The 27,904-nt window shown below is 36.0% G+C and overlaps 3 protein-coding genes across 9 annotated transcripts in view; 2 read left to right on the top strand and 1 right to left on the bottom strand.

The window, feature by feature from the left end:
• The first annotated feature begins 547 nt into the window (after nucleotides 1-547).
• Nucleotides 548-4,541, top strand: LOC131937250 (uncharacterized). 2 transcript variants are annotated; one of them, XM_059294526.1, is made up of 2 exons: nucleotides 548-733; nucleotides 1,935-4,541. In XM_059294526.1, the coding sequence occupies exon 2, from the start codon at nucleotides 1,948-1,950 to the stop codon at nucleotides 2,785-2,787; it is 840 nt and encodes a 279-aa protein (XP_059150509.1). In that variant the 5' UTR covers nucleotides 548-733; nucleotides 1,935-1,947; the 3' UTR covers nucleotides 2,788-4,541. The 2 variants fall into 2 exon arrangements, with proteins under 2 accessions (XP_059150509.1, XP_059150510.1); XM_059294527.1 differs by lacking the exon at nucleotides 548-733 and adding an exon at nucleotides 1,479-1,732.
• A 5,312-nt stretch (nucleotides 4,542-9,853) lies between these two features.
• On the bottom strand, nucleotides 9,854-13,150 carry LOC131937254 (protein kish-B). 5 transcript variants are annotated; one of them, XM_059294536.1, is made up of 4 exons: nucleotides 12,766-13,150; nucleotides 12,115-12,286; nucleotides 11,591-11,722; nucleotides 9,854-10,240 (listed from the first exon to the last, which is right to left on the bottom strand). In XM_059294536.1, exons 2-4 carry the CDS (start codon nucleotides 12,122-12,124, stop codon nucleotides 10,158-10,160), a joined length of 225 nt encoding a protein of 74 aa, XP_059150519.1. In that variant the 5' UTR covers nucleotides 12,125-12,286; nucleotides 12,766-13,150; the 3' UTR covers nucleotides 9,854-10,157. The 5 variants fall into 5 exon arrangements, with proteins under 5 accessions (XP_059150519.1, XP_059150520.1, XP_059150522.1 ...); XM_059294537.1 differs by having other exon boundaries at nucleotides 12,803-13,150; XM_059294539.1 differs by lacking the exon at nucleotides 12,766-13,150 and adding an exon at nucleotides 12,635-12,751.
• Nucleotides 13,151-13,239: 89 nt separating this feature from the next.
• LOC131937230 (isoleucine--tRNA ligase, cytoplasmic) overlaps nucleotides 13,240-27,904 on the top strand; it is a 38,660-nt gene continuing 23,995 nt past the window's right edge. Inside the window, exons 1-19 of one of the 2 annotated variants that reach the window (XM_059294488.1) lie at nucleotides 13,240-13,400; nucleotides 14,584-14,715; nucleotides 14,883-15,039; nucleotides 15,373-15,492; nucleotides 15,654-15,788; nucleotides 17,824-17,908; nucleotides 18,328-18,456; nucleotides 19,145-19,232; nucleotides 19,490-19,550; nucleotides 20,067-20,165; nucleotides 20,270-20,392; nucleotides 20,628-20,719; nucleotides 21,069-21,167; nucleotides 21,330-21,456; nucleotides 21,808-21,881; nucleotides 22,429-22,623; nucleotides 23,901-23,987; nucleotides 24,096-24,179; nucleotides 27,376-27,520. In XM_059294488.1, the coding sequence (XP_059150471.1) occupies nucleotides 14,591-14,715; nucleotides 14,883-15,039; nucleotides 15,373-15,492; nucleotides 15,654-15,788; nucleotides 17,824-17,908; nucleotides 18,328-18,456; nucleotides 19,145-19,232; nucleotides 19,490-19,550; nucleotides 20,067-20,165; nucleotides 20,270-20,392; nucleotides 20,628-20,719; nucleotides 21,069-21,167; nucleotides 21,330-21,456; nucleotides 21,808-21,881; nucleotides 22,429-22,623; nucleotides 23,901-23,987; nucleotides 24,096-24,179; nucleotides 27,376-27,520 (2,025 nt within the window). In that variant the 5' untranslated portion in view covers nucleotides 13,240-13,400; nucleotides 14,584-14,590. Of the gene's footprint in view, nucleotides 13,401-13,454; nucleotides 13,474-14,583; nucleotides 14,716-14,882; nucleotides 15,040-15,372; nucleotides 15,493-15,653; nucleotides 15,789-17,823; nucleotides 17,909-18,327; nucleotides 18,457-19,144; nucleotides 19,233-19,489; nucleotides 19,551-20,066; nucleotides 20,166-20,269; nucleotides 20,393-20,627; nucleotides 20,720-21,068; nucleotides 21,168-21,329; nucleotides 21,457-21,807; nucleotides 21,882-22,428; nucleotides 22,624-23,900; nucleotides 23,988-24,095; nucleotides 24,180-27,375; nucleotides 27,521-27,904 lie in introns of those variants that run through there. The other variant, XM_059294489.1, reaches the window with a different exon arrangement.

The raw sequence follows: 27,904 nt of genomic DNA, 5'->3' as shown, positions 1-27,904 counted from the left end.
TCACCCCATACATTCTGCTACACCAGACCATACTTAATTAAAAAAACGTCTTCTTGCTGAAAATAATAACTCATGCGCCGTATAAAATTGGGCCTAAGTAAACATACACATAAGTAATTACAAATACCCTATAACTATAACTAGGGTTGCCAGATACCTTTTCCGAAAATACTGGACACCTTTCCATCTTTCTCTTCTCAGGTATGCCGCAAAGCAGAAGAAGGGGGGTAACAGTATTATTCATATACTTGTCCAGTATTTATATTTATTTTATCCTGGACAGTCTGCTCAAATACTGGACTGTCCAGTTCAAAACTGGACACCTGGCAACCCTAACTATAACTATAGGCTGATTGATTATATTTCGCTTTTTTAAGGTCGATCGATCTAATTATTTCGATATTGACTGGATATTTAAATCCAATCGATTTATCCTATTTCGGCAGGATATTAATTCCCGCTACTTTTGCTACTTCTGCTGAGCGTTAGCAAAGGCTGGCCAGGTATGTCACATTCCGCAGGTATGTATGGTGACTAACAACGGCTGTAGCCGAGCAACAAATGCCCCATATTGTGTCAAGCGTGGAGGGGAGGGGCAGTGTGTTCACAGTGGGCTAAACACACCAGCTACGCATCACAACTTTACAACGCGAGACACATACAAAATTACAAGACTGGAAGACAGTAGGCCTTCAGAGATCTGCTACAGTTCCAGTTAATGGCTCGTTTGAAAGTAAGGACTTTTTAACTCCAGCTGACTTGAATGTTTAGATCTAATCTAGATTCTAGATCGAATGTTTGAAGAACATCTAGATCTAGATCTAGATTTATGACTAAAATGTTTAAAATGACATCTACAATAGCCTATAAATTATTTTATTCTAATGAATAGATCTAGATCTAGAGAGTAGAGATGCACGTAGAGTATCTACACAGCAATAAACATAGACCCAGTATGAGTAGTCGCCTATGCGCCCACTTACTTAGTAGGGCACTTTAAATTATTAATAAGATTAGTAGGGCCTAGTAGAAATAAAAATAAACCTTTTTAGTCATTTAAAATTAATAATAAGTCTAATTTAGTTATGTTATATATATAGTGTAAATCTACTCATCTAGATCTAAAACTAATAATTTAATGAAATCTATTTGACTTGAGCTAGATCTAGATCTAGCTGTTATCATTTCTTTTAAGGCCATGTGCTAAAGATAAAAAAAAAAAGATCTAATGGTGAATTCTAAAACCAATTGTTACAGTAATTAGTTTCCTCCATTGTGATCTAGATTTAGATCTTACTTAGATGTAGTATTACAGTCGTCCATGGAATCTTGGTCTACAGCCTAATGTAGGTCAAAGCATAGGCCCATGCGTTATCTTAATGACAGAGACAAAACTAGGGAAAGAGGGGGGGGGGGGGGGGGGGAAGTAGACAACAGAGGAGACAACAATACAGGATGCTTCCACTGGCAAGGTGAAGGTCTAGTTAGGAAGGCAAACGTTTTTCAAAAACTGATCACTAGGCCACTGAACTACTAACTAGTGCTCATAGTTGGACAGTATGTTGACTTCATTCAAATATAACTTGCCTGTTTGATAGGCCACACATTTCATTCTGCTGTTATAGTTCTAGCCATTTCCATTACCTAACTTAAACCATTCTTCTAGATCAAGCCTTTCAAATATTTGATTATCGCCTACTTGAATTATTTCCTTTGCTAAAAATAAATTCAGGTAAATAAACTGATTTTAATAACGTTTTAAAATGGAAGCTCTACTTCAATATTTGTTATTTCTCTTGCTAAAAACTGTTCAACCTGTTGATCTACTACTAAAACTGAGCTATCGATTAAATTTTTGTTTTAATATAGTCTACCAGTTTTATCATTTTTACTAAATTGTTTTTAAAAATCTTGCTTATCCTTTTTTTCTCCAGAAAATCTGCAAGCATGTTGAAATCTAAAAACGGATTCCAGTTTTCTCACCTAGAAGAGGACTTTGATGAAGATGAGCTGGGGGAGGGAGGAGGAGGTCTGGACGTTGAACTTCAACCCCATTTGTCCATTGCTAATTCAAATAATTACGTACCTCATTTAGACCCAGATTCTACTTCTAGCCAGTCCGCTGTGTCAGAAAACAAACAGAAACTCAATCAAGCTGGTCAAACATCTGGTGAGCCCAAGACAACAACCTTGCCAGATAGATCTGGTCAGTCCAAGACCTTGCCAGATAGATCTGGTCAGCTGGATGGGTCAACTGAAGACAAAGTTCAAACACCCAATAGTGTGGATCAGACTCTAAAGAAAGAACTCTCTCCTGTAGGAAAACAAGAAGCGCCCCAGGTGACACCAACAAACAACAATACAGTAGCACTCTCTAGCATCCAAGTTCAGTATGCTGAAGGGAAGGTGGTGATGCAGGATGCCGTGGCAACAAGAGACGACGGCTCTCGCTACATTGACACAGAAGGCATCCCGTACAGGTGGTCAGAACATGAGCGGCCACTCAGGAAAAGGAGACTTTTATTGCTGAAAATTTTTTCTCTTATTTCCCTTGCATTGTTTCTTCCTACGGGTATTTTAGCCGTGTATTTTGCCTTCAGAGCTGAGAAAGAGTTTCTGGATGGCATCCAACAAGGCAACATTGATCGTGCCCAGAAATTTGCCAAGCGCAGCAAAAATTTCACAATTATTTCACTAGTCATGTGTATAGTTATTGTAGCGCTAATTATAACTGTAGTGAGTCGTCCATATTTTACAGACACAACCAGGGGTACTCTGGTGGGATAACTCTAGTAAGTCGTCCATATTTTACAGGCACATTAACAATGGTGGGATAACTCTAGTAAGTCGTCCATATTTTACAGGCACATTGACTATGGTGGGATAACTCTAGTAAGTTGTCCATATTTTACAGGCACATTAACTATGGTGGGATAACTCTAGTAAGTCGTCCATATTTTACAGGCACATTGACTATGGTGGGATAACTCTAGTAAGTTGTCCATATTTTACAGGCACATTAACTATGGTGGGATACACTGTTTACTTGAGGCCTTAAATTTTCTATTGGGTTAAGGAACTCACTATTTTACTACAAACATGCACTGATTTTATTGCTAGGAGGGTATAATATGCAATACTCTCTTCAAATGTTCCAAATGATATTCATGATGGTCAACCTCAGACCAGTGTTGTTTTTACTGTAAACCATCCTCCACATCCCAGTCATCTTACAGCTGTGGTTTCTAATCTCCAAACTATCTTGTTCACTGTTTACATTGTTTCAAGCACAGTTTCTTTACTGCTGTGACTAACTGAGGTGTTTTTATTTTGAATTCCACAAAACTGATGACATCCCTCACTTGTTTGGGTCTTTAGCCATTTATATTACTAATTAGGTTAGGGTTAGGTTTGCCTGTTGTCCCTCCTGGGACATAGGCCGCTGACTAGAGCTTTCCATGCATCTCTGATATTACTAATTAGCATCTACATTTTCAGGTAAAAACCAAAAGAACAAAGGTCTAATTTTTTATTTATTTTAGATATCAAAGAAGTTAACTAATTCTACTTATCCAGAAAAAACCCCCCAGCTAATTCTAGTTGTAACAAATCGTTAAAAAGTATGACTCTGTTGTGTCTTTTTTTTACAACAATGATGTACATTTTTTTATCACTTACATTTTAGAGATGATTGTTCTTGTTAATGTCTTTCATTTTGTCAAACGGTTTATTTACCTGCTATAAAAATATTTATTGTGATCTTATAAGCTCAATAATATCTTCATAGAACTTTAAAAATGGTTGGAAACTATGCATAAATGTAAATAATGATATAATTTTTGTGTTGCTCAAAAACAAAAACCTCTGCTCACACAGAACAATTGTTTCACACAGATAAAAATAAAATAATTAAATGACTGAAACAACTTTTTAACATGCTACTTTTTGTACTTGTTAACACTATATTATTTGGTGAAAGAAAATTTTCCATTAGGCATTGCTCAATCAACTACAATGAAGTCTGTCAACTCTGCACTTTTGCTCATTTGGTAAAAATATTTTCATATATATATATATATATATAATTGAGTATGTATCTTAGTTGAGGTAGTACAACTTGTGTAAATAATGTTAGCTAAACTGCTGCTACTGAAAATTGTTTTAGGAAAAATGTTGTAAACATTGGTTTTTTTGGCTTAAGGGCATTAAAAAAAACAAGCAGGTATTAGTTAATAATGATTGAATTTAATAATCTTATACTAATATAACAAATTATTGGGGATATTGAAATTGGCATTTATCCAGAAAACTCTTCCAACCTTGAAAAACCTGGTCACTAGTGCAATAGTACAACATGGTATTAGTGTTAGAGGATGCCAAGTTGTTTGTAAATACTTACAGACATTGATAGTAGCATCTTTATTTTGAACAGCTATTACTTCATGGCAAGATTTGAAATATGTGGATGTTATTTTAACATGTTCTGTCATGTTAATCTTTTATTTGTCTTTCCCATGAACTACACTTCTGTACTGCTGGTTATAATATAACTTATTTTTGTATTAATTATGATAATTGTTAATTATAGCAGTTGCATATTCAGAGGGGGTGCAGGGGGAGCCCCCCCCCCCCCCCCCCCTTGTGAGCAATTGTAAGACAGTGACATGGCAGAACTGGCACCTTTTTTGTGAAATAAAAATGAATTAAAACAAGCAAGAACAGTCCGTATGAAATTCTAAATGAATAAAAGAAATAGATGCACCCATCTTTGGATCATAATAAAAGAAATAGATGCACCCATCTTTGGATCATAATAAAAGAAATAGATGCACCCATCTTTGGATCATAATAAAAGAAATAGATGCACCCATCTTTGGATCATTACCTGTACTAACAAAAAACTAAATGAATAAAAGAAATAGATGCACCCATCTTTGGATCATAATAAAAGAAATAGATGCACCTATCTTTGGATCATTACCTGTACTAACAAAAAACTAAATGAATAAAAGAAATAGATGCACCTATCTTTGGATCATAATAAAAGAAATAGATGCACCCATCTTTGGATCATTACCTGTACTAACAAAAAACTAAATGAATAAAAGAAATAGATGCACCCATCTTTGGATCATAATAAAAGAAATAGATGCACCCATCTTTGGATCATAATAAAAGAAATAGATGCACCCATCTTTGGATCATTACCTGTACTAACAAAAAACTAAATGAATAAAAGAAATAGATGCACCCATCTTTGGATCATAATAAAAGAAATAGATGCACCCATCTTTGGATCATAATAAAAGAAATAGATGCACCCATCTTTGGATCATTACCTGTACTAACAAAAAACTAAATGAATAAAAGAAATAGATGCACCTATCTTTGGATCATTACCTGTACTAACAAAAAACTAAATGAATAAAAGAAATAGATGCACCCATCTTTGGATCATTACCTGTACTAACAAAAAACTAAATGAATAAAAGAAATAGATGCACCTATCTTTGGATCATTACCTGTACTAACAAAAAACTAAATGAATAAAAGAAATAGATGCACCCATCTTTGGATCATTACCTGTACTAACAAAAAACTAAATGAATAAAAGAAATAGATGCACCTATCTTTGGATCATTACCTGTACTAACAAAAAACTAAATGAATAAAAGAAATAGATGCACCCATCTTTGGATCATTACCTGTACTAACAAAAAACTAAATGAATAAAAGAAATAGATGCACCCATCTTTGGATCATTACCTGTACTAACAAAAAACTAAATGAATAAAAGAAATAGATGCACCCATCTTTGGATCATTACCTGTACTAACAAAAAACTAAATGAATAAAAGAAATAGATGCACCCATCTTTGGATCATTACCTGTACTAACAAAAAACTAAATGAATAAAAGAAATAGATGCACCTATCTTTGGATCATTACCTGTACTAACAAAAAACTAAATGAATAAAAGAAATAGATGCACCCATCTTTGGATCATTACCTGTACTAACAAAAAACTAAATGAATAAAAGAAATAGATGCACCTATCTTTGGATCATTACCTGTACTAACAAAAAACTAAATGAATAAAAGAAATAGATGCACCCATCTTTGGATCATTACCTGTACTAACAAAAAACTAAATGAATAAAAGAAATAGATGCACCCATCTTTGGATCATTACCTGTACTAACAAAAAACTAAATGAATAAAAGAAATAGATGCACCCATCTTTGGATCATTACCTGTACTAACAAAAAACTAAATGAATAAAAGAAATAGATGCACCCATCTTTGGATCATTACCTGTACTAACAAAAAACTAAATGAATAAAAGAAATAGATGCACCCATCTTTGGATCATTACCTGTACTAACAAAAAACTAAATGAATAAAAGAAATAGATGCACCTATCTTTGGATCATAATAAAAGAAATAGATGCACCCATCTTTGGATCATAATAAAAGAAATAGATGCACCCATCTTTGGATCATTACCTGTACTAACAAAAAACTAAATGAATAAAAGAAATAGATGCACCTATCTTTGGATCATAATAAAAGAAATAGATGCACCCATCTTTGGATCATAATAAAAGAAATAGATGCACCCATCTTTGGATCATTACCTGTACTAACAAAAAACTAAATGAATAAAAGAAATAGATGCACCTATCTTTGGATCATAATAAAAGAAATAGATGCACCCATCTTTGGATCATAATAAAAGAAATAGATGCACCCATCTTTGGATCATTACCTGTACTAACAAGTTGGTCCCAGAAGGCAGCTACATGGCTGGCACATTTGACCATCCTTTTTATATGTGAGATATAAGTGATGAGTCAACAGCACAGTCCAAGTTGTCACGACTCAGCTGAACAATCCAGTTGCTCAGACTCACACAAAGATGACAAACTCACACAAAGATGACAAACACACAAAGATGACAAACTCACACAAAGATGACAAACTCACACAAAGATGACAAACTCACACAAAGATGACAAACACACAAAGATAACAAACTCACACAAAGATGACAAACTCACACAAAGATGACAAACTCACACAAAGATGACAAACACACAAAGATGACAAACTCACACAAAGATGACAAACACACAAAGATAACAAACTCACACAAAGATGACAAACTCACACAAAGATGACAAACTCACACAAAGATGACAAACACACAAAGATAACAAACTCACACAAAGATGACAAACTCACACAAAGATGACAAACTCACACAAAGATGACAAACACACAAAGATGACAAACTCACACAAAGATGACAAACACACAAAGATAACAAACTCACACAAAGATGACAAACTCACACAAAGATGACAAACACACAAAGATAACAAACTCACACAAAGATGACAAACACACAAAGATAACAAACTCACACAAAGATAACAAACTCACACAAAGATGACAAACTCACACAAAGATGACAAACTCACACAAAGATGACAAACACACACAAAGATAACAAACTCACACAAAGATGACAAACTCACACAAAGATGACAAACTCACACAAAGATGACAAACACACACAAAGATGACAAACTCACACAAAGATGACAAACACACAAAGATAACAAACTCACACAAAGATGACAAACTCACACAAAGATGACAAACACACAAAGATGACAAACACACACAAAGATAACAAACTCACACAAAGATGACAAACACACAAAGATAACAAACTCACACAAAGATAACAAACTCACACAAAGATGACAAACTCACACAAAGATGACAAACACACACAAAGATAACAAACTCACACAAAGATGACAAACTCACACAAAGATGACAAACTCACACAAAGATGACAAACTCACACAAAGATGACAAACACACACAAAGATAACAAACTCACACAAAGATGACAAACACACAAAGATAACAAACTCACACAAAGATGACAAACACACAAAGATAACAAACTCACACAAAGATGACAAACACACAAAGATGACAAACACACAAAGATAACAAACTCACACAAAGATGACAAACTCACACAAAGATAACAAACTCACACAAAGATGACAAACTCACACAAAGATGACAAACTCACACAAAGATAACAAACTCACACAAAGATAACAAACTCACACAAAGATAACAAACTCACACAAAGATAACAAACTCACACAAAGATAACAAACTCACACAAAGATAACAAACTCACACAAGTACTATATTTGAATAGTAGAGCCGTTAGAAAAGTTTTAAATATATGATACAATTATATGTCAAGAGTGGAATTTAATGAATTAAAAAAAAGATGCTATAGAGTTACCAAATCAATGGATCTACAATATCTGTGCAGGTGTGGTGTGGGGTTCAACATAGTCTGTATAAGTTGTATCTGCTCCGTCATAGTGTAATCATTGCCCAGCTGCCTTAGTTTCCCTAACTCAGGTACACCTCAAGTCAGGTACACCTCAGAGCTAGATGGATTCAAGGACTTATGCCCAGATAAGATGTCTTCACTTTGTTTTGCAGAACTTTGTAAAATGTTTAAAGAATGTTCGGATCTCCGGACCTAAAATACATTTTGTGCATGCTATAAGGATACTACAAGTTGACATCACAGGACAGGTGACATCACAGGACAGGTGACATCACAGGACAGGTGACATCACAGGACAGGTGACATCACAGGACAGGTGACATCACAGGACAGGTGACATCACAGGACAGGTGACATCACAGGACAGGTGACATCACAGGACAGGTGACAATCAAGTTGACATTACATGTGACAAGTTGACATTATAGCTCAGTGACTAACTTGACAACATACTTAAGTGATTGATGTCAACAATGTTGGTACTGTCACAGAGCTGTGTTTATTTGGCACCACACAAACATAAGCTGAACACAACACAAACATAACCTGAACACAACAGAAACATTAGCTTGTGTTTATTTGGCACCACACAAACATAAGCTGAACACAACACAAACATAACCTGAACACAACACAAACATTAGCTTGTGTTTATTTGGCACCACACAAACATAAGCTGAACACAACAGAAACATTAGCTTGTGTTTATTTGGCACCACACAAACATAAGCTGAACACAACACAAACATAAGCTGAACACAACACAAACATAACCTGAACACAACACAAACATTAGCTTGTGTTTATTTGGCACCACACAAACATAAGCTGAACACAACAGAAACATTAGCTTGTGTTTATTTGGCACCACACAAACATAAGCTGAACACAACACAAACATAACCTGAACACAACAGAAACATTAGCTTGTGTTTATTTGGCACCACACAAACATAAGCTGAACACAACACAAACATAACCTGAACACAACAGAAACATTAGCTTGTGTTTATTTGGCACCACACAAACATAAGCTGAACACAACACAAACATAACCTGAACACAACAGAAACATTAGCTTGTGTTTATTTGGCACCACACAAACATAAGCTGAACACAACACAAACATAACCTGAACACAACAGAAACATTAGCTTGTGTTTATTTGGCACCACACAAACATAAGCTGAACACAACACAAACATAACCTGAACACAACAGAAACATTAGCTTGTGTTTATTTGGCACCACACAAACATAAGCTGAACACAACACAAACATAACCTGAACACAACACAAACATAACCTGAACACAACAGAAACATTAGCTTGTGTTTATTTGGCACCACACAAACATAAGCTGAACACAACACAAACATAAGCTGAACACAACACAAACATAAGCTGAACACAACAGAAACATTAGCTTTAAGTTTGGAATATGAGAAACATTGGATAAGTTCAAACCAATTTTATTTTCCCAAAGTTGACAATATTTACAAAACAAGTTCAATGAGGACTAACAAATAACAGCAGATCAACAATCTCAATGTAGCAGCCATGTTCAAAGATGAGGATTAAATAGATTTGATACACAATGTAACAATGCATAGGTGATCTTTACAATGAAAAAAATCAACTTGTGGCACATAATTTAAATTCAATCCTGATCAAATAGTTTGCTTTCACCCCTGGTGATGGTCTATAGTGTCCAGCAGTTGAGAAGGAGCTGATATTATTTGAGGACATGATTTTTGTGCTGTTATTTGAGTATAAGGACATAGAAAGCCATCAAACTACAAGTCAGTGCCACAGCAACATGGAGCCTTGTACCTATCACAGAGGCTGAAATCAAACAAACACTAGCATTCAATTCTGCACATTCAAATATATTTATTATCTAATATAGAAAAACCCAGGGTCTGTCTGTATGTCCCAAATACTTTTATAGAAGTTTCCGGTAACTTAATAAATTGATAATTTATAAAAAAGGGTAAATAAGATGGCTTTTTAATTTTAAATCTCATGCATAAATATGAAAGGCGCTTATCAGATATGTGTATTGCATTTTGTATCAGTCTTAAGAAAATTGTGTTGGGATGGTGGGGGGAGTAAAGATGTCTGTGTGAAGTGGAGGATGAGTTAAAAGTGGCAATTTTTTACTATGACATAGAAGAAAATACTGCTAGTAGTTAGAGCTTCTTTAATTTGTGCAGTGAAGTAAAATCATTGAGCTTTGGTAAGTCAAGTTTTTTTAAACTCAAAGCATTTATCTGTTTTAACAAAACTTTGCTTTCATTTTGTAGGGACACTGGTTCATGTTATGGAGAGGCTTGTATTGTAAGTGTTAGTCAAGTTGTATTAAGGCTATAGAATTAAAACTGCCTTCTCTGTTCATCAATACATAAAATAGTCCTTTTCAAATACATATTCACTTTTCCTTTTTATTTTCAAATAATTGTTTTAAAATATTTTTGTTATGAAGACAGGTGTTTGTCATTCCTTTCTATGTAAGGCAGATTTACCTTTCTTAACAGAACCCCCTCCCCCCCCCATATCCTAGTAAAGTTTTAGTTTTGAATTACCCTTGTAAAAGACTCCCATCAACCCCCCCCCCCCCCCCCCCATATCCTAGTAAAGTTTTAGTTTTGAATTACCCTTGTAAAAGACTCCCATCAACCCCCCCCCCCATATCCTAGTAAAGTTTTAGTTTTGAATTACCCTTGTAAAAGACTCCCATCAACCCCCCCCCCCCCCCCCCATATCCTAGTAAAGTTTTAGTTTTGAATTACCCTTGTAAAAGACTCCCATCAACCCCCCCCCCCCCCCATATCCTAGTAAAGTTTTAGTTTTGAATTACCCTTGTAAAAGACTCCCATCAACCCCCTCCCCCCCCCCCCATATCCTAGTAAAGTTTTAGTTTTGAATTACCCTTGTAAAAGACTCCCATCAACCCCCCCCCCCCCCCATATCCTAGTAAAGTTTTAGTTTTGAATTACCCTTGTAAAAGACTCCCATCAACCCCCTCCCCCCATATCCTAGTAAAGTTTTAGTTTTGAATTACCCTTGTAAAAGACTCCCATCAACCCCCTCCCCCCATATCCTAGTAAAGTTTTAGTTTTGAATTACCCTTGTAAAAGACTCCCATCAACCCCCTCCCCCCCATATCCTAGTAAAGTTTTAGTTTTGAATTACCCTTGTAAAAGACTCCCATCAAACCCTTCCGTTCAGATAGAAACCACTGTTTCAACCTAGGCACGCGACGCATGTAGGCGCAGGTACATATCACCAGCAAGCTCATGATGAGAATTCCCTCAAATGAATAAGCTGAAAATGTTTTATTCAGTGTGTTAAAATATTTGGTACATTCAAACACACTTATTATGTTTCTAAAACTATTGTATAAGACTTTATTAAGAACACTATGTACATAAAATACATTATACACATTGCACACTACTAGAGTACAGTAACTAGCTTTTTCGCTTACGCGACTTTAGCAAAAATTGGAACTTTGCCTGGGAGTAGAATTAGATCTAGCAGATACTAGATCTAATTCTACTATCTAGGGCCTACCACAACCACATAGTGATAGGATAGTAGAGAGGTAACCCAATTAGGCTATATATATATATATATATATATATATATATATATATATATATATATATATATATATATATATTATAGACCTAGGAATTATTATTAATTATACTTACCATTTGTCATTTTGTAGAGTAATAAAATGTGTGTAGAGTAGAGAAGGCCTGTCTTTGTCTATGTTACTAATGTTAGTTACAACGTTTAGTTGTATGTAGTACTATATAGGGGGCCTATAATATAGCCCTATGCAGTGTTCAGATTTCTATTTTCAACTATTTTGTTTGAAATCTAACGTAAATTACAAACTAAAATTATTAAAAACGTGAGTGAATCTCAGTCTACTTAATCACTTAATCTAGAATCTAATTCTAATCTAGGACTAACTAAAAAACTAACATTCAACAATCCTTTAAAAATTAAAAGTAAAGTCAATCAATAGTCTCAATCAAATAGACTTCTAGTGACAAAATAAAAAAAAAAACTATTATTAGTAATATTAGGCCTAGATTCTAGATATATTTATATTTTTATAATCACTAGTTTAGGACAGTTTAGGTAAATAGTACTCAAGTAGTAGGCCTAATATATAGATCTGAATAATATGAGTAATGAATGATTAATGATGAGTTAACTAACTTAACTTCTGACTTTATTTCATTTTCAACGCATGAACATGGTTTGGTGGTGTTTCACTGTTAGTGTTTAGTTTACTAAGTTTTTAGGCCTAAACAAACTAATATTATTAAATTTAATAAATAATGTAGGACCTATAGCCTATTGTTTTAGAACAGATTGTAACATAACAATGTTCAATGTATTGTAGATCTATTCTAGACTCTCTAGATTAGATCTATTTGAGTGTTTGGCTACGAAGTTTGTTTATTATTAGCCGGAACAGAGCTCGTAGAATCAATTTGACGTATACGATTGTTCAACGTGGTAGGCCTAGACTTGGATTTGGCAACGGCGAAAAGGTCTGGCTTAGGCCTATTTATTTGTTTTACTTCGCCTTTACTATTTTAGGCCTTTAGGTGTACACTGTACACTAAAACAATAATAATATTCTAGATCTCTATATCTAGAGATCTCATAATAAATGTTCCATAGATTCTATTTGGCCTTCTTGTAGAATATTTAATTTGTTGGAAATATTAAAAATATTTTCTTAATTTTCTTTTCGCTTATCGTCTCCTTATGCCCTGGGGTAAAATTTTAATATTTCTCGGTTGGTTTGTGTGGTTGTTTCCCTTGATCGGAAAACATTTCCATGCTTACTTCTGCTGTACTGCAACAATATTGTCAATAGCAGAACACATGATGCAATAAGTAGCAAACACAGTATTTTGGCATTCACCAACATATAGATTTAGTCTTCTAGATCAAGATAAACAAAACAAATTCGGTAACATATTTCAGAAATAGCTAGATTAGATCTTAACTAGATTTCAATAGTTTAAGATTTGAGATCTAATTCAGTAGTAGAAGATGTGTCACTTAGTCACAGTGAGTGAGTGTGTGATGTGAGTGTAGAGTGTAGATCTAGTTGTAGCACTAGAGTCTACCTAGCGGATCTAGATCTAGTAGTAGATTTCTAGATCTAGATCTTCTAGTACTAGATTTCTAGTAGTTGTACTAACTTTAAGTTAGTAATCTAGATCTAGAAGTATATAGATAGGCCTAATTAATTAATTAGGTAGGCCTAGGCCTAATAAAATAATTATTAATAATTAATTAATAAGATCTATTTCTAGATCTATTTTATTTTTGAGTTTTGTTGATCATTGTTTTTGTCTAGAGGTTCATTACTGATTCACTGACTGATTCAGTAATTACTGAATACTGATGATTACTAGATCTACAGATCTAGATTTTTATCATATAGATCGAGATCTGTGAGCCTTATTGGCCTATAATCCTATTATTTATAGGCCTATCTATGTCCTATGTATACTCATGTATAGCAAAATTAGGTTGATAATATTGGTAAATATTTATAAAATATCATAGGCCTATGGGCCCCTAACCTAAGCTGTTTTATTACCTATGCTAAGTGTTATAATTTATAAATCTAAATTGACATGTAGATCTAATTGCCTACACAAGTACACAAGTAATGTTTATTCTAGTTTCTACCAAGACCTACTATTTTTTTAAAATAGATCTGTAAGATCTTTTTGCTATTTTGAGTTGATTGCATTTTTTTGCATCACTATGTAGATCTATATCACAGTTATTTCACCTAAATCATGTTGAGTTGAATTTCATCATACTTTTTAATCAAATTAGTTAGGCCTACTCTATAAAAGAGATTTGTTTTTTTGGCCTACTCAATTTGAGTTGAATTATTTTTCAAACAAAATATTTTAGGCTTAACAAATAACTAAACACTAAGTAGGCCTGCTAATGCTATTAAGTTTTTTTTTTTAAACTTTGTATTTATATGTTACATTGCTGGACTATTGCTTAAGAAGTAATCTTATAGTATATAGGCTACTATATATATAGTTTTAAGTAATTGTCTTAAGATTATGTGTACATTTGTCTTTACGTTTGACATGGCAGCACTTGAAACATGTTTTTATCAGGACAGACATGGCGCAGCAGGCATCAGCAACTGATGCCATCAATTTTGTTGATGAGGAGGAGAAGACTTTAAAATTCTGGCAGGAAATTGATGCTTTCCAAACATCTTTAAAGCTTTCAAAAGCTAGACCTAGGTGAGTTAAAATAAAAATGCTTGCAATGATGTTCTTACTAATTAAACAAGCTTTTGCCTTTTAGGTTAATCATTTACTTCTCTAATTTTTAACAAGTGTTAATCAAAATTTTAAAATGAGTTATTTGTACAGTTTTATATTAGTTGTGTCAATTTTTGCTGGAATAGGTATGCCTTCTATGACGGGCCACCCTTTGCTACGGGATTACCTCACTACGGGCATATACTCGCTGGGACCATCAAAGATGTTGTTACCAGATGGGCCTATCAAAGTGGATATCACGTGGAGAGGCGGTTTGGCTGGGATTGTCATGGCTTACCTGTTGTAAGAACTTAGGTTTTACCTGTGATGTGTTACAATCTTAGGTTTTACCTGTTGTATGTGAGATCTTATGTTTTACCTGTTGTATGTGAGATCTTAGGTTTTACCTGTTGTATGTGAGATCTTAGGTTTTACCTGTTGTATGTGAGATCTTGTTTTACCTGTTATATGTGAGATCTTATGTTTTACCTGTTGTATGTGAGATCTTAGGTTTTACCTGTTGTATGTGAGATCTTGTTTTACCTGTTATATGTGAGATCTTATGTTTTACCTTTTGTATGTTGAGTTGACTAAGCTCTGGTGTGTACTTTGATTAAAAATGCTGAATAACTGCAGGAGTATGAGATTGACAAGACTCTAGGGATTACAGGACCTGACGATGTGGCTAAAATGGGCATACAGGCTTATAACAATGAATGCCGCAAAATTGTACAGCGGTACAGCCAAGAGTGGAAGGTATTTTGTTGTTGATTCTAATAGAAAATTAACTACTTTTCAATTGAATAAAAGCTACTTTGAAATGTTGCATAAAGATTTAACTTAACTGTGGAATAAAATTTTGAAAAGTCTTTCATAAATGCAGCTTTGAACTATTTTGAGACCATTTTGACATCTAGACTATAATGACAAGACTTGCACGCTGGATTGACTTTGAAAATGACTACAGAACAATGTACCCCAGTTTCATGGAGACCATTTGGTGGGTATTCAAACAGCTCTACAACAAGGGATTGGTCTACAAGGGATACAAGGTCAGTGGCTGCTTCAGCTCACTCTTTCTTCTGGCACCTCTAGACCTAGCACAACTTTAACAGTAGCACATACATTCCATGATGTTGTAGCACAACTTTAACAGTAGCACTTACATTCCAACATGATGTTGTAGCACAACTTTAACAGTAGCACATACATTCCAACATGATGGTGTAGCACAACTTTAACAGTAGCACAACTTTAACAGTAGCACATACATTCCATGATATTGTAGCACAACTTTAACAGTAGCACACACATTCCATGATGGTGTAGCACAACTTTAACAGTAGCACACACATTCCAACATGATGTTGTAGCACAACTTTAACAGTAGCACATACATTCTAACATGATGGTGTAGCACAACTTTAACAGTAGCACACACATTCCATGATGTTGTAGCACAACTTTAACAGTAGCACATACATTCTAACATGATGGTGTAGCACAACTTTAACAGTAGCACACACATTCCATGATGGTGTAGCACAACTTTAACAGTAGCACATACATTCTAACATGATGGTGTAGCACAACTTTAACAGTAGCACACACATTCCATGATGTTGTAGCACAACTTTAACAGTAGCACATACATTCCAACATGATGGTGTAGCACAACTTTAACAGTAGCACATACATTCCAACATGATGGTGTAGCACAACTTTAACAGTAGCACACACATTCCAACATGATGTTGTAGCACAACTTTAACAGTAGCACACACATTCCAACATGATGGTGTAGCACAACTTTAACAGTAGCACATACATTCCAACATGATGGTGTAGCACAACTTTAACAGTAGCACATACATTCTAACATGATGGTGTAGCACAACTTTAACAGTAGCACACACATTCCATGATTGTGTAGCACAACTTTAACAGTAGCACATACATTCCAACATGATGGTGTAGCACAACTTTAACAGTAGCACATACATTCTAACATGATGGTGTAGCACAACTTTAACAGTAGCACACACATTCCATGATTGTGTAGCACAACTTTAACAGTAGCACACACATTCCAATATGATGTTGTAGCACAACTTTAACAGTAGCACATACATTCTAACATGATGGTGTAGCACAACTTTAACAGTAGCACACACATTCCATGATTGTGTAGCACAACTTTAACAGTAGCACATACATTCCATGATGGTGTAGCACAACTTTAACAGTAGCACACACATTCCAACATGATGTTGTAGCACAACTTTAACAGTAGCACACACATTCCAACATGATGGTGTAGCACAACTTTAACAGTAGCACATACATTCCAACATGATGTTGTAGCACAACTTTAACAGTAGCACATACATTCTAACATGATGGTGTAGCACAACTTTAACAGTAGCACACACATTCCATGATGTTGTAGCACAACTTTAACAGTAGCACACACATTCCAACATGATGGTGTAGCAGAACTTTAACAGTAGCACATACATTCCAACATGATGTTGTAGCACAACTTTAACAGTAGCACATACATTCCATGATGGTGTAGCACAACTTTAACAGTAGCACACACATTCCAACATGATGTTGTAGCACAACTTTAACAGTAGCACACACATTCCAACATGATGGTGTAGCACAACTTTAACAGTAGCACATACATTCCAACATGATGTTGTAGCACAACTTTAACAGTAGCACACACATTCCAACATGATGGTGTAGCAGAACTTTAACAGTAGCACACACATTCCAACATGATGTTGTAGCACAACTTTAACAGTAGCACACACATTCCAACATGATGTTGTAGCACAACTTTAACAGTAGCACACACATTCCAACATGATGGTGTAGCACAACTTTAACAGTAGCACATACATTCCAACATGATGTTGTAGCACAACTTTAACAGTAGCACACACATTCCAACATGATGGTGTAGCACAACTTTAACAGTAGCACACACATTCCATGATGTTGTAGCACAACTTTAACAGTAGCACACACATTCCATGATGTTGTAGCACAACTTTAACAGTAGCACACACATTCCAGGTGATGCCCTTCTCAACAGCATGCAACACACCTCTGTCAAACTTTGAGTCTGGACAGAACTACAAGGAGGTGGTGGATCCTGCAGGTACACATCTCTCTTCTAGCAGCTGGACTTTATTCACTCACATTGTTGCTCTCATACAATCAGCTCACACATGTTAACTAGCAGCTGGACTTTGTTCACTCACATTGTTGCTCTCATACAATCAGGTCACACATGTTAACTAGCAGCTGGACTTTGTTCACTCACATTGTTGCTCTCATACAATCAGGTCACACATGTTAACTAGCAGCTGGACTTTATTCACTCACATTGTTGCTCTCATACAATCAGGTCACACATGTTAACTAGCAGCTGGACTTTATTCACTCACATTGTTGCTCTCATACAATCAGGTCACACATGTTAACTAGCAGCTGGACTTTGTTCACTCACATTATTGCTCACACACAACCAGCTCACACATGTTAAGTAACATGGCTCTTTATTTTGTCCAACTCCAGTCATTGTGTCCTTTCCTCTGGAAGAAGATCCAAATGTTTCAATCATTGCCTGGACGACAACACCTTGGACATTGCCCAGCAACATGGCATGTTGTGTCCACCCTGAGCTTACCTATGTTAAGGTCAAAGGTTAGCAAGATTTAAAGATCTAAATTCTTGTCTGCATCTGTAGGCAGATGCTTTAGATTATACTTTGTGTGGTTTAAGGTCATGGTTATGTTAGCACTTAAGTTGCAGATGCTTTAGATTATACTTCGTGTGGTTTAAGGTCATGGTTATGTTAGCACTTAAGTTGCAGATGCTTTAGATTATACTTCTTGCTGTGTGCTTTAAGGTCATGGTTATGTTAGCACTTTAGTTGCAGATGCTTTAGATTATACTTCTTGCTGTGTGGTTTAAGGTCATGGTTATGTTAGCACTTTAGTTGCAGATGCTTTAGATTATACTTCTTGCTGTGTGGTTTAAGGTCATGGTTATGTTAGCACTTTAGTTGCAGATGCTTTAGATTATACTTCTTGCTGTGTGGTTTAAGGTCATGGTTATGTTAGCACTTTAGTTGCAGATGCTTTAGATTATACTTCTTGCTGTGTGGTTTAAGGTCATGGTTATGTTAGCACTTAAGTTGCAGATGCTTTAGATTATACTTCTTGCTGTGTGCTTTAAGGTCATGGTTATGTTAGCACTTAAGTTGCAGATGCTTTAGATTATACTTCTTGCTGTGTGGTTTAAGGTCATGGTTATGTTAGCACTTAAATAAAAGCTATTCCATATCTCCGTAGAAGTGGTTGAAAAAGTTTTTTTGTCATTTCTGTGCTAGACAAGTCCACCAGCCATGTATACATCATGATGGAACAAAGGCTAGGAGCTTTGTTTAAAACAGAAGAGGATTATACTATCCTGGACAAGTAAGTTTTTTAATTTATGGAACAAAGGCTAGAAGCTTTGTTTAAAACAGAAGAGGATTATACTATCCTGGACAAGTAAGTTTAAATTTATCACATGTTGTTGATCCACACTTACATTACTACACATATCTAACACCAATGTATTTTCAAGAGACAGCTATTGAAACAGTTAAAGTATTTGTGTTCTGGAAGTAATGTCTGACTCTGTCTGTATCAGTTGTTTGAACTGTTGAGTTTGATTGATTTCTTTTCTCTAGGTTCCCAGGCAAAAAACTGGAAGGGAAAAGATACATTCCACTGTTTGATTACTTTAAGGAGGTAACCCCTGCTCATTCAGCGATCTTTGTCTCAGCTTACATGGAGTTAGATCTAGTAACACATTGTTATATGTCTAAAAGTGAATGTCCATTTCTTACATGAAGTTAGATCTAGTAACACATTGTTAAATGTCTAAAAGTGAATGTCCATTTCTTACATGAAGTTAGATCTAGTAACACATTGTTAAATATGTCTAAAAGTGAATGTCCATTTCTTACATAAAGTTAGATCTAGTAACATGTTAAATGTCTAAAAGTGGATGTCCATTTCTTACATAAAGTTAGATCTAGTAACACATTGTTAAATGTCTAAAAGTGGATGTCCATTTCTTACATAAAGTTAGATCTAGTAACACATTGTTAAATGTCTAAAAGTGAATGTCCATTTCTTACATAAAGTTAGATCTAGTAACACATTGTTAAATGTCTAAAAGTGGATGTCCATTTCTTACATAAAGTTAGATCTAGTAACACATTGTTAAATGTCTAAAAGTGGATGTCCATTTCTTACACACAGTACAAGCAGCAGACTGGGGCCTTCCGTGTTCTTGTGGACACGTATGTGACAACAGACACAGGTACAGGTGTAGTCCATCAGGCTCCCTACTTTGGTGAGGTAAGATTGCTCATCTTTGTTCACTCTCTCATTATGGTACAGACATTTTTTATTCTTGCCTGTGCTGCATGTTGACTCTACCATTGAGATGCTGTTTTCTACAGGATGATCAGAGAGTTTGTCTTGCCAATGGTGTCATTACACGTGACATGAAAATGGTCTGCCCTGTGGATCCCAGTGGCAGGTTTACTGAAGAAGTCTCAGATTTTCAAGGCTTGTATGTCAAGGTAAAATTGTCAAATTCATCGATCTCTAAGTGGATGGAAGTCTCAGATTTTGATGGTTTATAATGTATGCTTGACACACTGGTAGACCAGTATAAGTTTACTGAAGTCTGTAATTAACATAGAGACCCACTACATTGTTTTAAATTCTACCATTAAGAATAGGAAGAAAAAACTTTGTATACCTCATGAGGTGATGATGTTAAAAGTGCTAAGTGAACATGTGTGATTCCCACAGGATGCTGATAAAGAAATAGTGAAAAATTTGAAATCTCGAGGGAGGCTAGTCCACCAGAGCACAACAAAACACAGCTACCCTTTCTGTTGGAGGTGGGTTAGAGGGTTTGACTTGCATTCAATGTTTAAGCAGTTTTCACACTCTATGTTTGATTAATGGTATGTTTTGACTTAAGAAAGGGTTTGTTTTCTGATGTTTCAATGTTTGTAGGACAGTTTGAGCATAAAAAGCATTAGTAGACACGTCAGTAGTCACAACTTGACTCAATGGCCCCTTTAGGTACAATATCATGTATGTTGTTATTGTGTGACAAAACATTCACCCCTGGTATAGAATGAATTTAATTGCTGATGTTTATTTTGTTTTACATTTTTAATGAACTATGTTACACCCCAGTTTTTCCTGAAATGCCTCTTATATAATCTGATGACCTGACTTTAGGTCTGAAACACCTCTGATATACAAAGCTGTGCCCAGTTGGTTCGTTAGAGTGGAGCATGCTGTGGACAATCTATTAGCATCAACAAAAGACACCTACTGGTAAAAAACATGTCTAACGGTAACTGGTGCATTGTGTGTGTGTGTGTGTGTCAAACAGCTTACAGGTTTCATGGTTTTTTGCATGGCTAGCCTATGGTATAAACTTATCCAATCTTAGCTGACAGGTTTTGTAGTGAAATAAAAAAAGCAATATTTCCCCAGGGTTCCAGAATTTGTCAAAGAAAAAAGGTTTGGGAACTGGTTGAAGGAAGCCAGAGACTGGGCAATATCCAGGAACAGGTACTGGGGGACTCCCATCCCTCTGTGGGTCAGTGACGATGGGGAAGAGGTATGGCTCAAATATCACATCACTGGCTTAAATATTTGTGTGAATATCACATCACTGACTAAAATATTTGTGTGAATATCACATCACTCGCTAAAATATTTGTATTGAATGTCACATCACTGGCTAAAATATTTCTGTTTGAATATCACATCACTGGCTAAAATATTTGTGTGAATATCACACCACTGGCTAAAATATTTCTGTTTGAATATCACATCACTGGCTTAAATATTTGTGTGAATATCACATCACTGGCTAAAATATTTCTATTTGAATATCACATCACTGGCTAAAATATTTGTGTTTAAGATTGAAAGCTTGAAGTAAAATAGTTTGTTAACCCTTGTGTAGGTGGTGTGTGTGGGCTCTATAGCTGAACTCAAGGAACTGACAGGTGTGGAGATCACTGACCTTCACAGGGAGTTGTAAGTCTCTAACCTTTACCCTCATTTATTTTCTTTTTTGTACTCATGGACCAATACATCACTGGTGGCCAACTCATATTTTCTTTCTATTTCTTTCACATTAATCAAATTATATTTTCTTGACATATTTTCTCAAAGATTAGACATTTTTAAATGTCATTAAAGCCCAGTGACATGTTTAATATATAGATAAAATGGAATATTTTTGTAAAACATCCCCTATGATAAGAACCCTTCCAAAGCTGTTGATGTTATATTTACTTAAGTGGTAAAAATTATCCAAGGAAAGATTTCCTGATCAATTATGTTTGTTGATCCAAGATTTCCTGATCAATTATGTTTGTTGATCCAAGATTTCCTGATCAATTAATGTTTGTTGATCCAAGATTTCCTGATCAATTAATGTTTGTTGATCCAAGATTTCCTGATCAATTAATGTTTGTTGATCCAAGATTTCCTGATCAATTAATGTTTGTTGATCCAAGATTACCTGATCAATTAATGTTTGTTGATCCAAGATTACCTGATCAATTAATGTTTGTTCCAGTGTTGACCCCCTGACCATTCCCTCCAAAACTGGAAGAGGTGTGTTGCGTCGAGTGACGGAGGTGTTTGACTGCTGGTTTGAGTCTGGCTCTATGCCCTATGGAAAGGCCCACTACCCATTTGAGAACCGCAAAGAATTTGAAGATACATTCCCCGCTGACTTCATTGCTGAGGGAATTGATCAAACTAGAGGATGGTAAGCCTTTACTAGTTGGGACTCTATGTAGGTTTTCTACTTTACTAGTTGGAACTCTATGTAGGTTTTCTCCTTTACTAGTTGGGACTCTATGTAGGTTTTCTACTTTACTAGTTGGAACTCTATGTAGGTTTTCTCCTTTACTAGCTAGAACTCTATGTAGGTTTTCTCTAATAGGTAGAAGTTTTGTCTTTAACCCTTTGAGCCCGCCAGGCCGGTAAACCGGCTTCAACATTAGGCATATATGTCCGAAAAGCCGGTTTTCCAGCCCGATGATCTAGCGTCATATTCCTAGCGGCCGGTTTACCGTCTAATTAAATATAATTAGCGGAAGACTGACTAAAACTGCGCATGTGTCTTTTTAGTGTGTGATTATGATTCTAAAAATAGATTTTAGGAAAAGTGAAAGTGTTTACATTTCGTAGCAAACGGAAAGCTGAGCCACAGCCATCGACTTCAGCACATAAAGTTGGTGCAAAAGATGAAGCAAAAGACCGAAATATCAACAAAAGAAGTAGAATGACTACATCTCAGGCAATACAACTACTTATTGATTCTGATGAAGAAGATAATATTCATAGTCTATATTGTGATGATAGTGACGTTGAATTTGAGACTGAACACAGTGACATTGAAATTGACAGTGACAATGAAACTGTTCAAGTACGTTATGATGTACGTGGTGCCAAGGACAAAGACTTGCCGAAACGAAAAAAAAAGTTTACGGGTGCAAAACATGCGAAGTTTTTCTTTGCATCGGGTCCGGCAGTGATAACTGTTTTGAAAGTTATCACACAAAAGTGGACTTCTGGCGATGAACTAGTATGGCCAGGTATCAATAATAACAAAACAATTACTAAATGTAAATTGGTTTATTCTATGTTCTATCAAAACAATAATTATACGTTCGTTTTATGTACATTGTTCTGTTCAAACATTGTAAAAAAAATAAAGAATTTCAGAATGTTGCTGCATTGTTGTTTGATCCTGAATCTGGATACCAAATTTGGCTTGATTATCTCAAACGGTTCAAAAGTTATAGGCAAAGTTAGAAGCAGATAAGTGAAAATTGGTTTGGCCCTGGGAGCTCAGGAAATGGGAGAAATTAGGTCAGGGAAGTCCGGGCTCAAAGGGTTAACTTGATATTCTACTGCCCTGAAGAGCCACTCCCCATGCCATGCGATGCCACTCCCCATGACATGCGATGCCACTCCCCATGACATGTCATGCCACTCCCTTGCCATGTCATGCCACTGATACTGTCTTTATTGTTTCAGGTTCTACACCCTGATAGTTGTCTCCACACTGTTGTTTGGCAAGGCACCTTTTAAAAATTTGGTCTGCAATGGTCTTGTTTTAGCCGCGTAAGTTTGACCTTTTAAAAATTTGGTCTGATGTCTACCCAGATGATCTTAACTTTGTTTACTATTAAACCCAATGGTGCACATGCTGTTAATGTTTTGATGTTACAGAGATGGCCAGAAGATGAGCAAAAGAAAACAGAACTACCCAGACCCCATGTCTGTTGTACACAAGTATGGAGCTGATGCCATCAGGTCAGTCACCTCAAGCAGTTCAGGTACCATTTATATGATGATAAACATTCTGTGTGTGCTCTTGTGTGATTGTAACAACTTTATACTGTTGTATTTGTCCAGGCTGTATCAGCTCTGTACTGTTGTATTTGTCCAGTTTGTATCAACTCTGTACTGTTGTATTTGTCCAGGTTGTATCAGCTCTGTACTGTTGTATTTGTCCAGTTTGTATCAACTCTGTACTGTTGTATTTGTCCAGGTTGTATCAGCTCTGTACTGTTGTATTTGTCCAGGTTGTATCAGCTCTGTACTGTTGTATTTGTCCAGGTTGTATCAGCTCTGTACTGTTGTATTTGTCCAGGTTGTATCAGCTCTGTACTGTTGTATTTGTCCAGGTTGTATCAGCTCTGTACTGTTGTATTTGTCCAGGTTGTATCAGCTCTGTACTGTTGTATTTGTCCAGGTTGTATCAACTCTGTACTGTTGTATTTGTCCAGGTTGTATCAGCTCTGTACTGTTGTATTTGTCCATGTTCTTTTAACTTTGTACTGTTGTATTTGTCCAGGTTGTATCAGCTCTGTACTGTTGTATTTGTCCAGTTTGTATCAACTCTGTACTGTTGTATTTGTCCAGGTTGTATCAGCTCTGTACTGTTGTATTTGTCCAGTTTGTATCAACTCTGTACTGTTGTATTTGTCCAGGTTGTATCAGCTCTGTACTGTTGTATTTGTCCAGGTTGTATCAGCTCTGTACTGTTGTATTTGTCCAGGTTGTATCAACTCTGTACTGTTGTATTTGTCCAGGTTGTATCAGCTCTGTACTGTTGTATTTGTCCAGGTTGTATCAACTCTGTACTGTTGTATTTGTCCAGGTTGTATCAGCTCTGTACTGTTGTATTTGTCCAGGTTGTATCAGCTCTGTACTGTTGTATTTGTCCAGGTTGTATCAACTCTGTACTGTTGTATTTGTCCAGGTTGTATCAGCTCTGTACTGTTGTATTTGTCCATGTTCTTTTAACTTTGTACTGTTGTATTTGTCCAGGTTGTATCTGCTCTGTACTGTTGTATTTGTCCATGTTCTTTTAACTTTGTACTGTTGTATTTGTCCAGGTTGTATCAGCTCTGTACTGTTGTATTTGTCCAGGTTGTATCAGCTCTGTACTGTTGTATTTGTCCAGGCTGTATCAGCTCTGTACTGTTGTATTTGTCCGGGTTGTATCAGCTCTGTACTGTTGTATTTGTCCAGGTTGTATCACCTCTGTACTGTTGTATTTGTCCAGGCTGTATCAGCTCTGTACTGTTGTATTTGTCCAGGTTGTATCAGCTCTGTACTGTTGTATTTGTCCATGTTCTTTTAACTTTGTACTGTTGTATTTGTCCAGGTTGTATCAGCTCTGTACTGTTGTATTTGTCCAGGTTGTATCAGCTCTGTACTGTTGTATTTGTCCAGGCTGTATCAGCTCTGTACTGTTGTATTTGTCCGGGTTGTATCAGCTCTGTACTGTTGTATTTGTCCAGGCTGTATCAGCTCTGTACTGTTGTATTTGTCCAGGTTGTATCTGATCTGTACTGTTGTATTTGTCCAGGTTGTATCAACTCTGTACTGTTGTATTTGTCCAGGTTGTATCAACTCTGTACTGTTGTATTTGTCCAGGTTGTATCAGCTCTGTACTGTTGTATTTGTCCAGGTTGTATCAACTCTGTACTGTTGTATTTGTCCAGTTTGTATCAACTCTGTACTGTTGTATTTGTCCAGGTTGTATCAGCTCTGTACTGTTGTATTTGTCCAGGTTGTATCAGCTCTGTACTGTTGTATTTGTCCAGGTTGTATCAGCTCTGTACTGTTGTATTTGTCCAGGTTGTATCAGCTCTGTACTGTTGTATTTGTCCAGGTTGTATCAGCTCTGTACTGTTGTATTTGTCCAGGTTGTATCAACTCTGTACTGTTGTATTTGTCCAGGTTGTATCAGCTCTGTACTGTTGTATTTGTCCATGTTCTTTTAACTTTGTACTGTTGTATTTGTCCAGGTTGTATCAGCTCTGTACTGTTGTATTTGTCCAGTTTGTATCAACTCTGTACTGTTGTATTTGTCCAGGTTGTATCAGCTCTGTACTGTTGTATTTGTCCAGTTTGTATCAACTCTGTACTGTTGTATTTGTCCAGGTTGTATCAGCTCTGTACTGTTGTATTTGTCCAGGTTGTATCAGCTCTGTACTGTTGTATTTGTCCAGGTTGTATCAACTCTGTACTGTTGTATTTGTCCAGGTTGTATCAGCTCTGTACTGTTGTATTTGTCCAGGTTGTATCAACTCTGTACTGTTGTATTTGTCCAGGTTGTATCAGCTCTGTACTGTTGTATTTGTCCAGGTTGTATCAGCTCTGTACTGTTGTATTTGTCCAGGTTGTATCAACTCTGTACTGTTGTATTTGTCCAGGTTGTATCAGCTCTGTACTGTTGTATTTGTCCATGTTCTTTTAACTTTGTACTGTTGTATTTGTCCAGGTTGTATCAGCTCTGTACTGTTGTATTTGTCCAGGTTGTATCAGCTCTGTACTGTTGTATTTGTCCAGGTTGTATCAGCTCTGTACTGTTGTATTTGTCCAGGTTGTATCAACTCTGTACTGTTGTATTTGTCCAGGTTGTATCTGCTCTGTACTGTTGTATTTGTCCATGTTCTTTTAACTTTGTACTGTTGTATTTGTCCAGGTTGTATCAGCTCTGTACTGTTGTATTTGTCCATGTTCTTTTAACTTTGTACTGTTGTATTTGTCCAGGTTGTATCAGCTCTGTACTGTTGTATTTGTCCAGGTTGTATCAGCTCTGTACTGTTGTATTTGTCCGGGTTGTATCAGCTCTGTACTGTTGTATTTGTCCAGGCTGTATCAGCTCTGTACTGTTGTATTTGTCCAGGTTGTATCTGATCTGTACTGTTGTATTTGTCCAGGTTGTATCAACTCTGTACTGTTGTATTTGTCCAGGTTGTATCAACTCTGTACTGTTGTATTTGTCCAGGTTGTATCAGCTCTGTACTGTTGTATTTGTCCAGGTTGTATCAACTCTGTACTGTTGTATTTGTCCAGTTTGTATCAACTCTGTACTGTTGTATTTGTCCAGGTTGTATCAGCTCTGTACTGTTGTATTTGTCCAGGTTGTATCAGCTCTGTACTGTTGTATTTGTCCAGGTTGTATCAGCTCTGTACTGTTGTATTTGTCCAGGTTGTATCTGATCAACTCCCCATCAGTTAGAGCTGAGAACCTACGCTTCAAGGAGGAGGGTGTCAGGGATATTCTCAAGGACGTCTTCCTACCTTGGTACAATGCCTTTAGATTTTTGGCTCAGTATGTCAAGATCTGGGAAGAGGTAAGTTTGCCAAGATGATCACTTGAAATGTTTGTGTCTCAGTACATGTAAACATGGGATGGCGGGGTTCAATGCTAGATCTTACAACCGCTAACCCTAAAGATTTTGTATCCAGGGCTCAAGTCTGTAGGACATCCCTGAGTCCACCAAGCTCTGATGTGTACCTGACTCCATAGAGAAACAAAGACAAAATTCTATGTTGAATAAAGATTGCATTTCCCTAAAGCATTTTATGTTTGCAGATAATTAAATGAGCCTTTTGTATTGAACTTATTTCCACTTTTTAAAAAAAGATGATTTTTAAAAATGTTAAAATATCCAGCCAAATAAGCCACTCCTCAAGTGTCCACCAAGAAAAGGGACAATTGAATGGAGGGGAAAAGT

Source organism: Physella acuta, unplaced genomic scaffold, assembly GCF_028476545.2.
Source record: "Physella acuta isolate Inbredline_101_S28 unplaced genomic scaffold, ASM2847654v3 ptg000204l, whole genome shotgun sequence".
NCBI lineage: Eukaryota > Metazoa > Mollusca > Gastropoda > Physidae > Physella > Physella acuta.
Note: the sequence above shows the minus strand (reverse complement) of the source record. Positions and strands in the feature narration are given on the sequence as shown.

Excerpts from the sequence above, each read along its gene's own strand:
- LOC131937250 (XM_059294526.1), top strand. The coding sequence starts at position 1,948 with ATGTTGAAATCTAAAAACGGATTCCAGTTTTCTCACCTAGAAGAGGAC.
- LOC131937254 (XM_059294536.1), bottom strand. Across the intron at positions 10,241-11,590 it reads GATGGGAGTCTTTTACAAGG|CCTCTGTGATAGGTACAAGG; the intron begins GTAATTCAAAAC and ends GTTTGATTTCAG.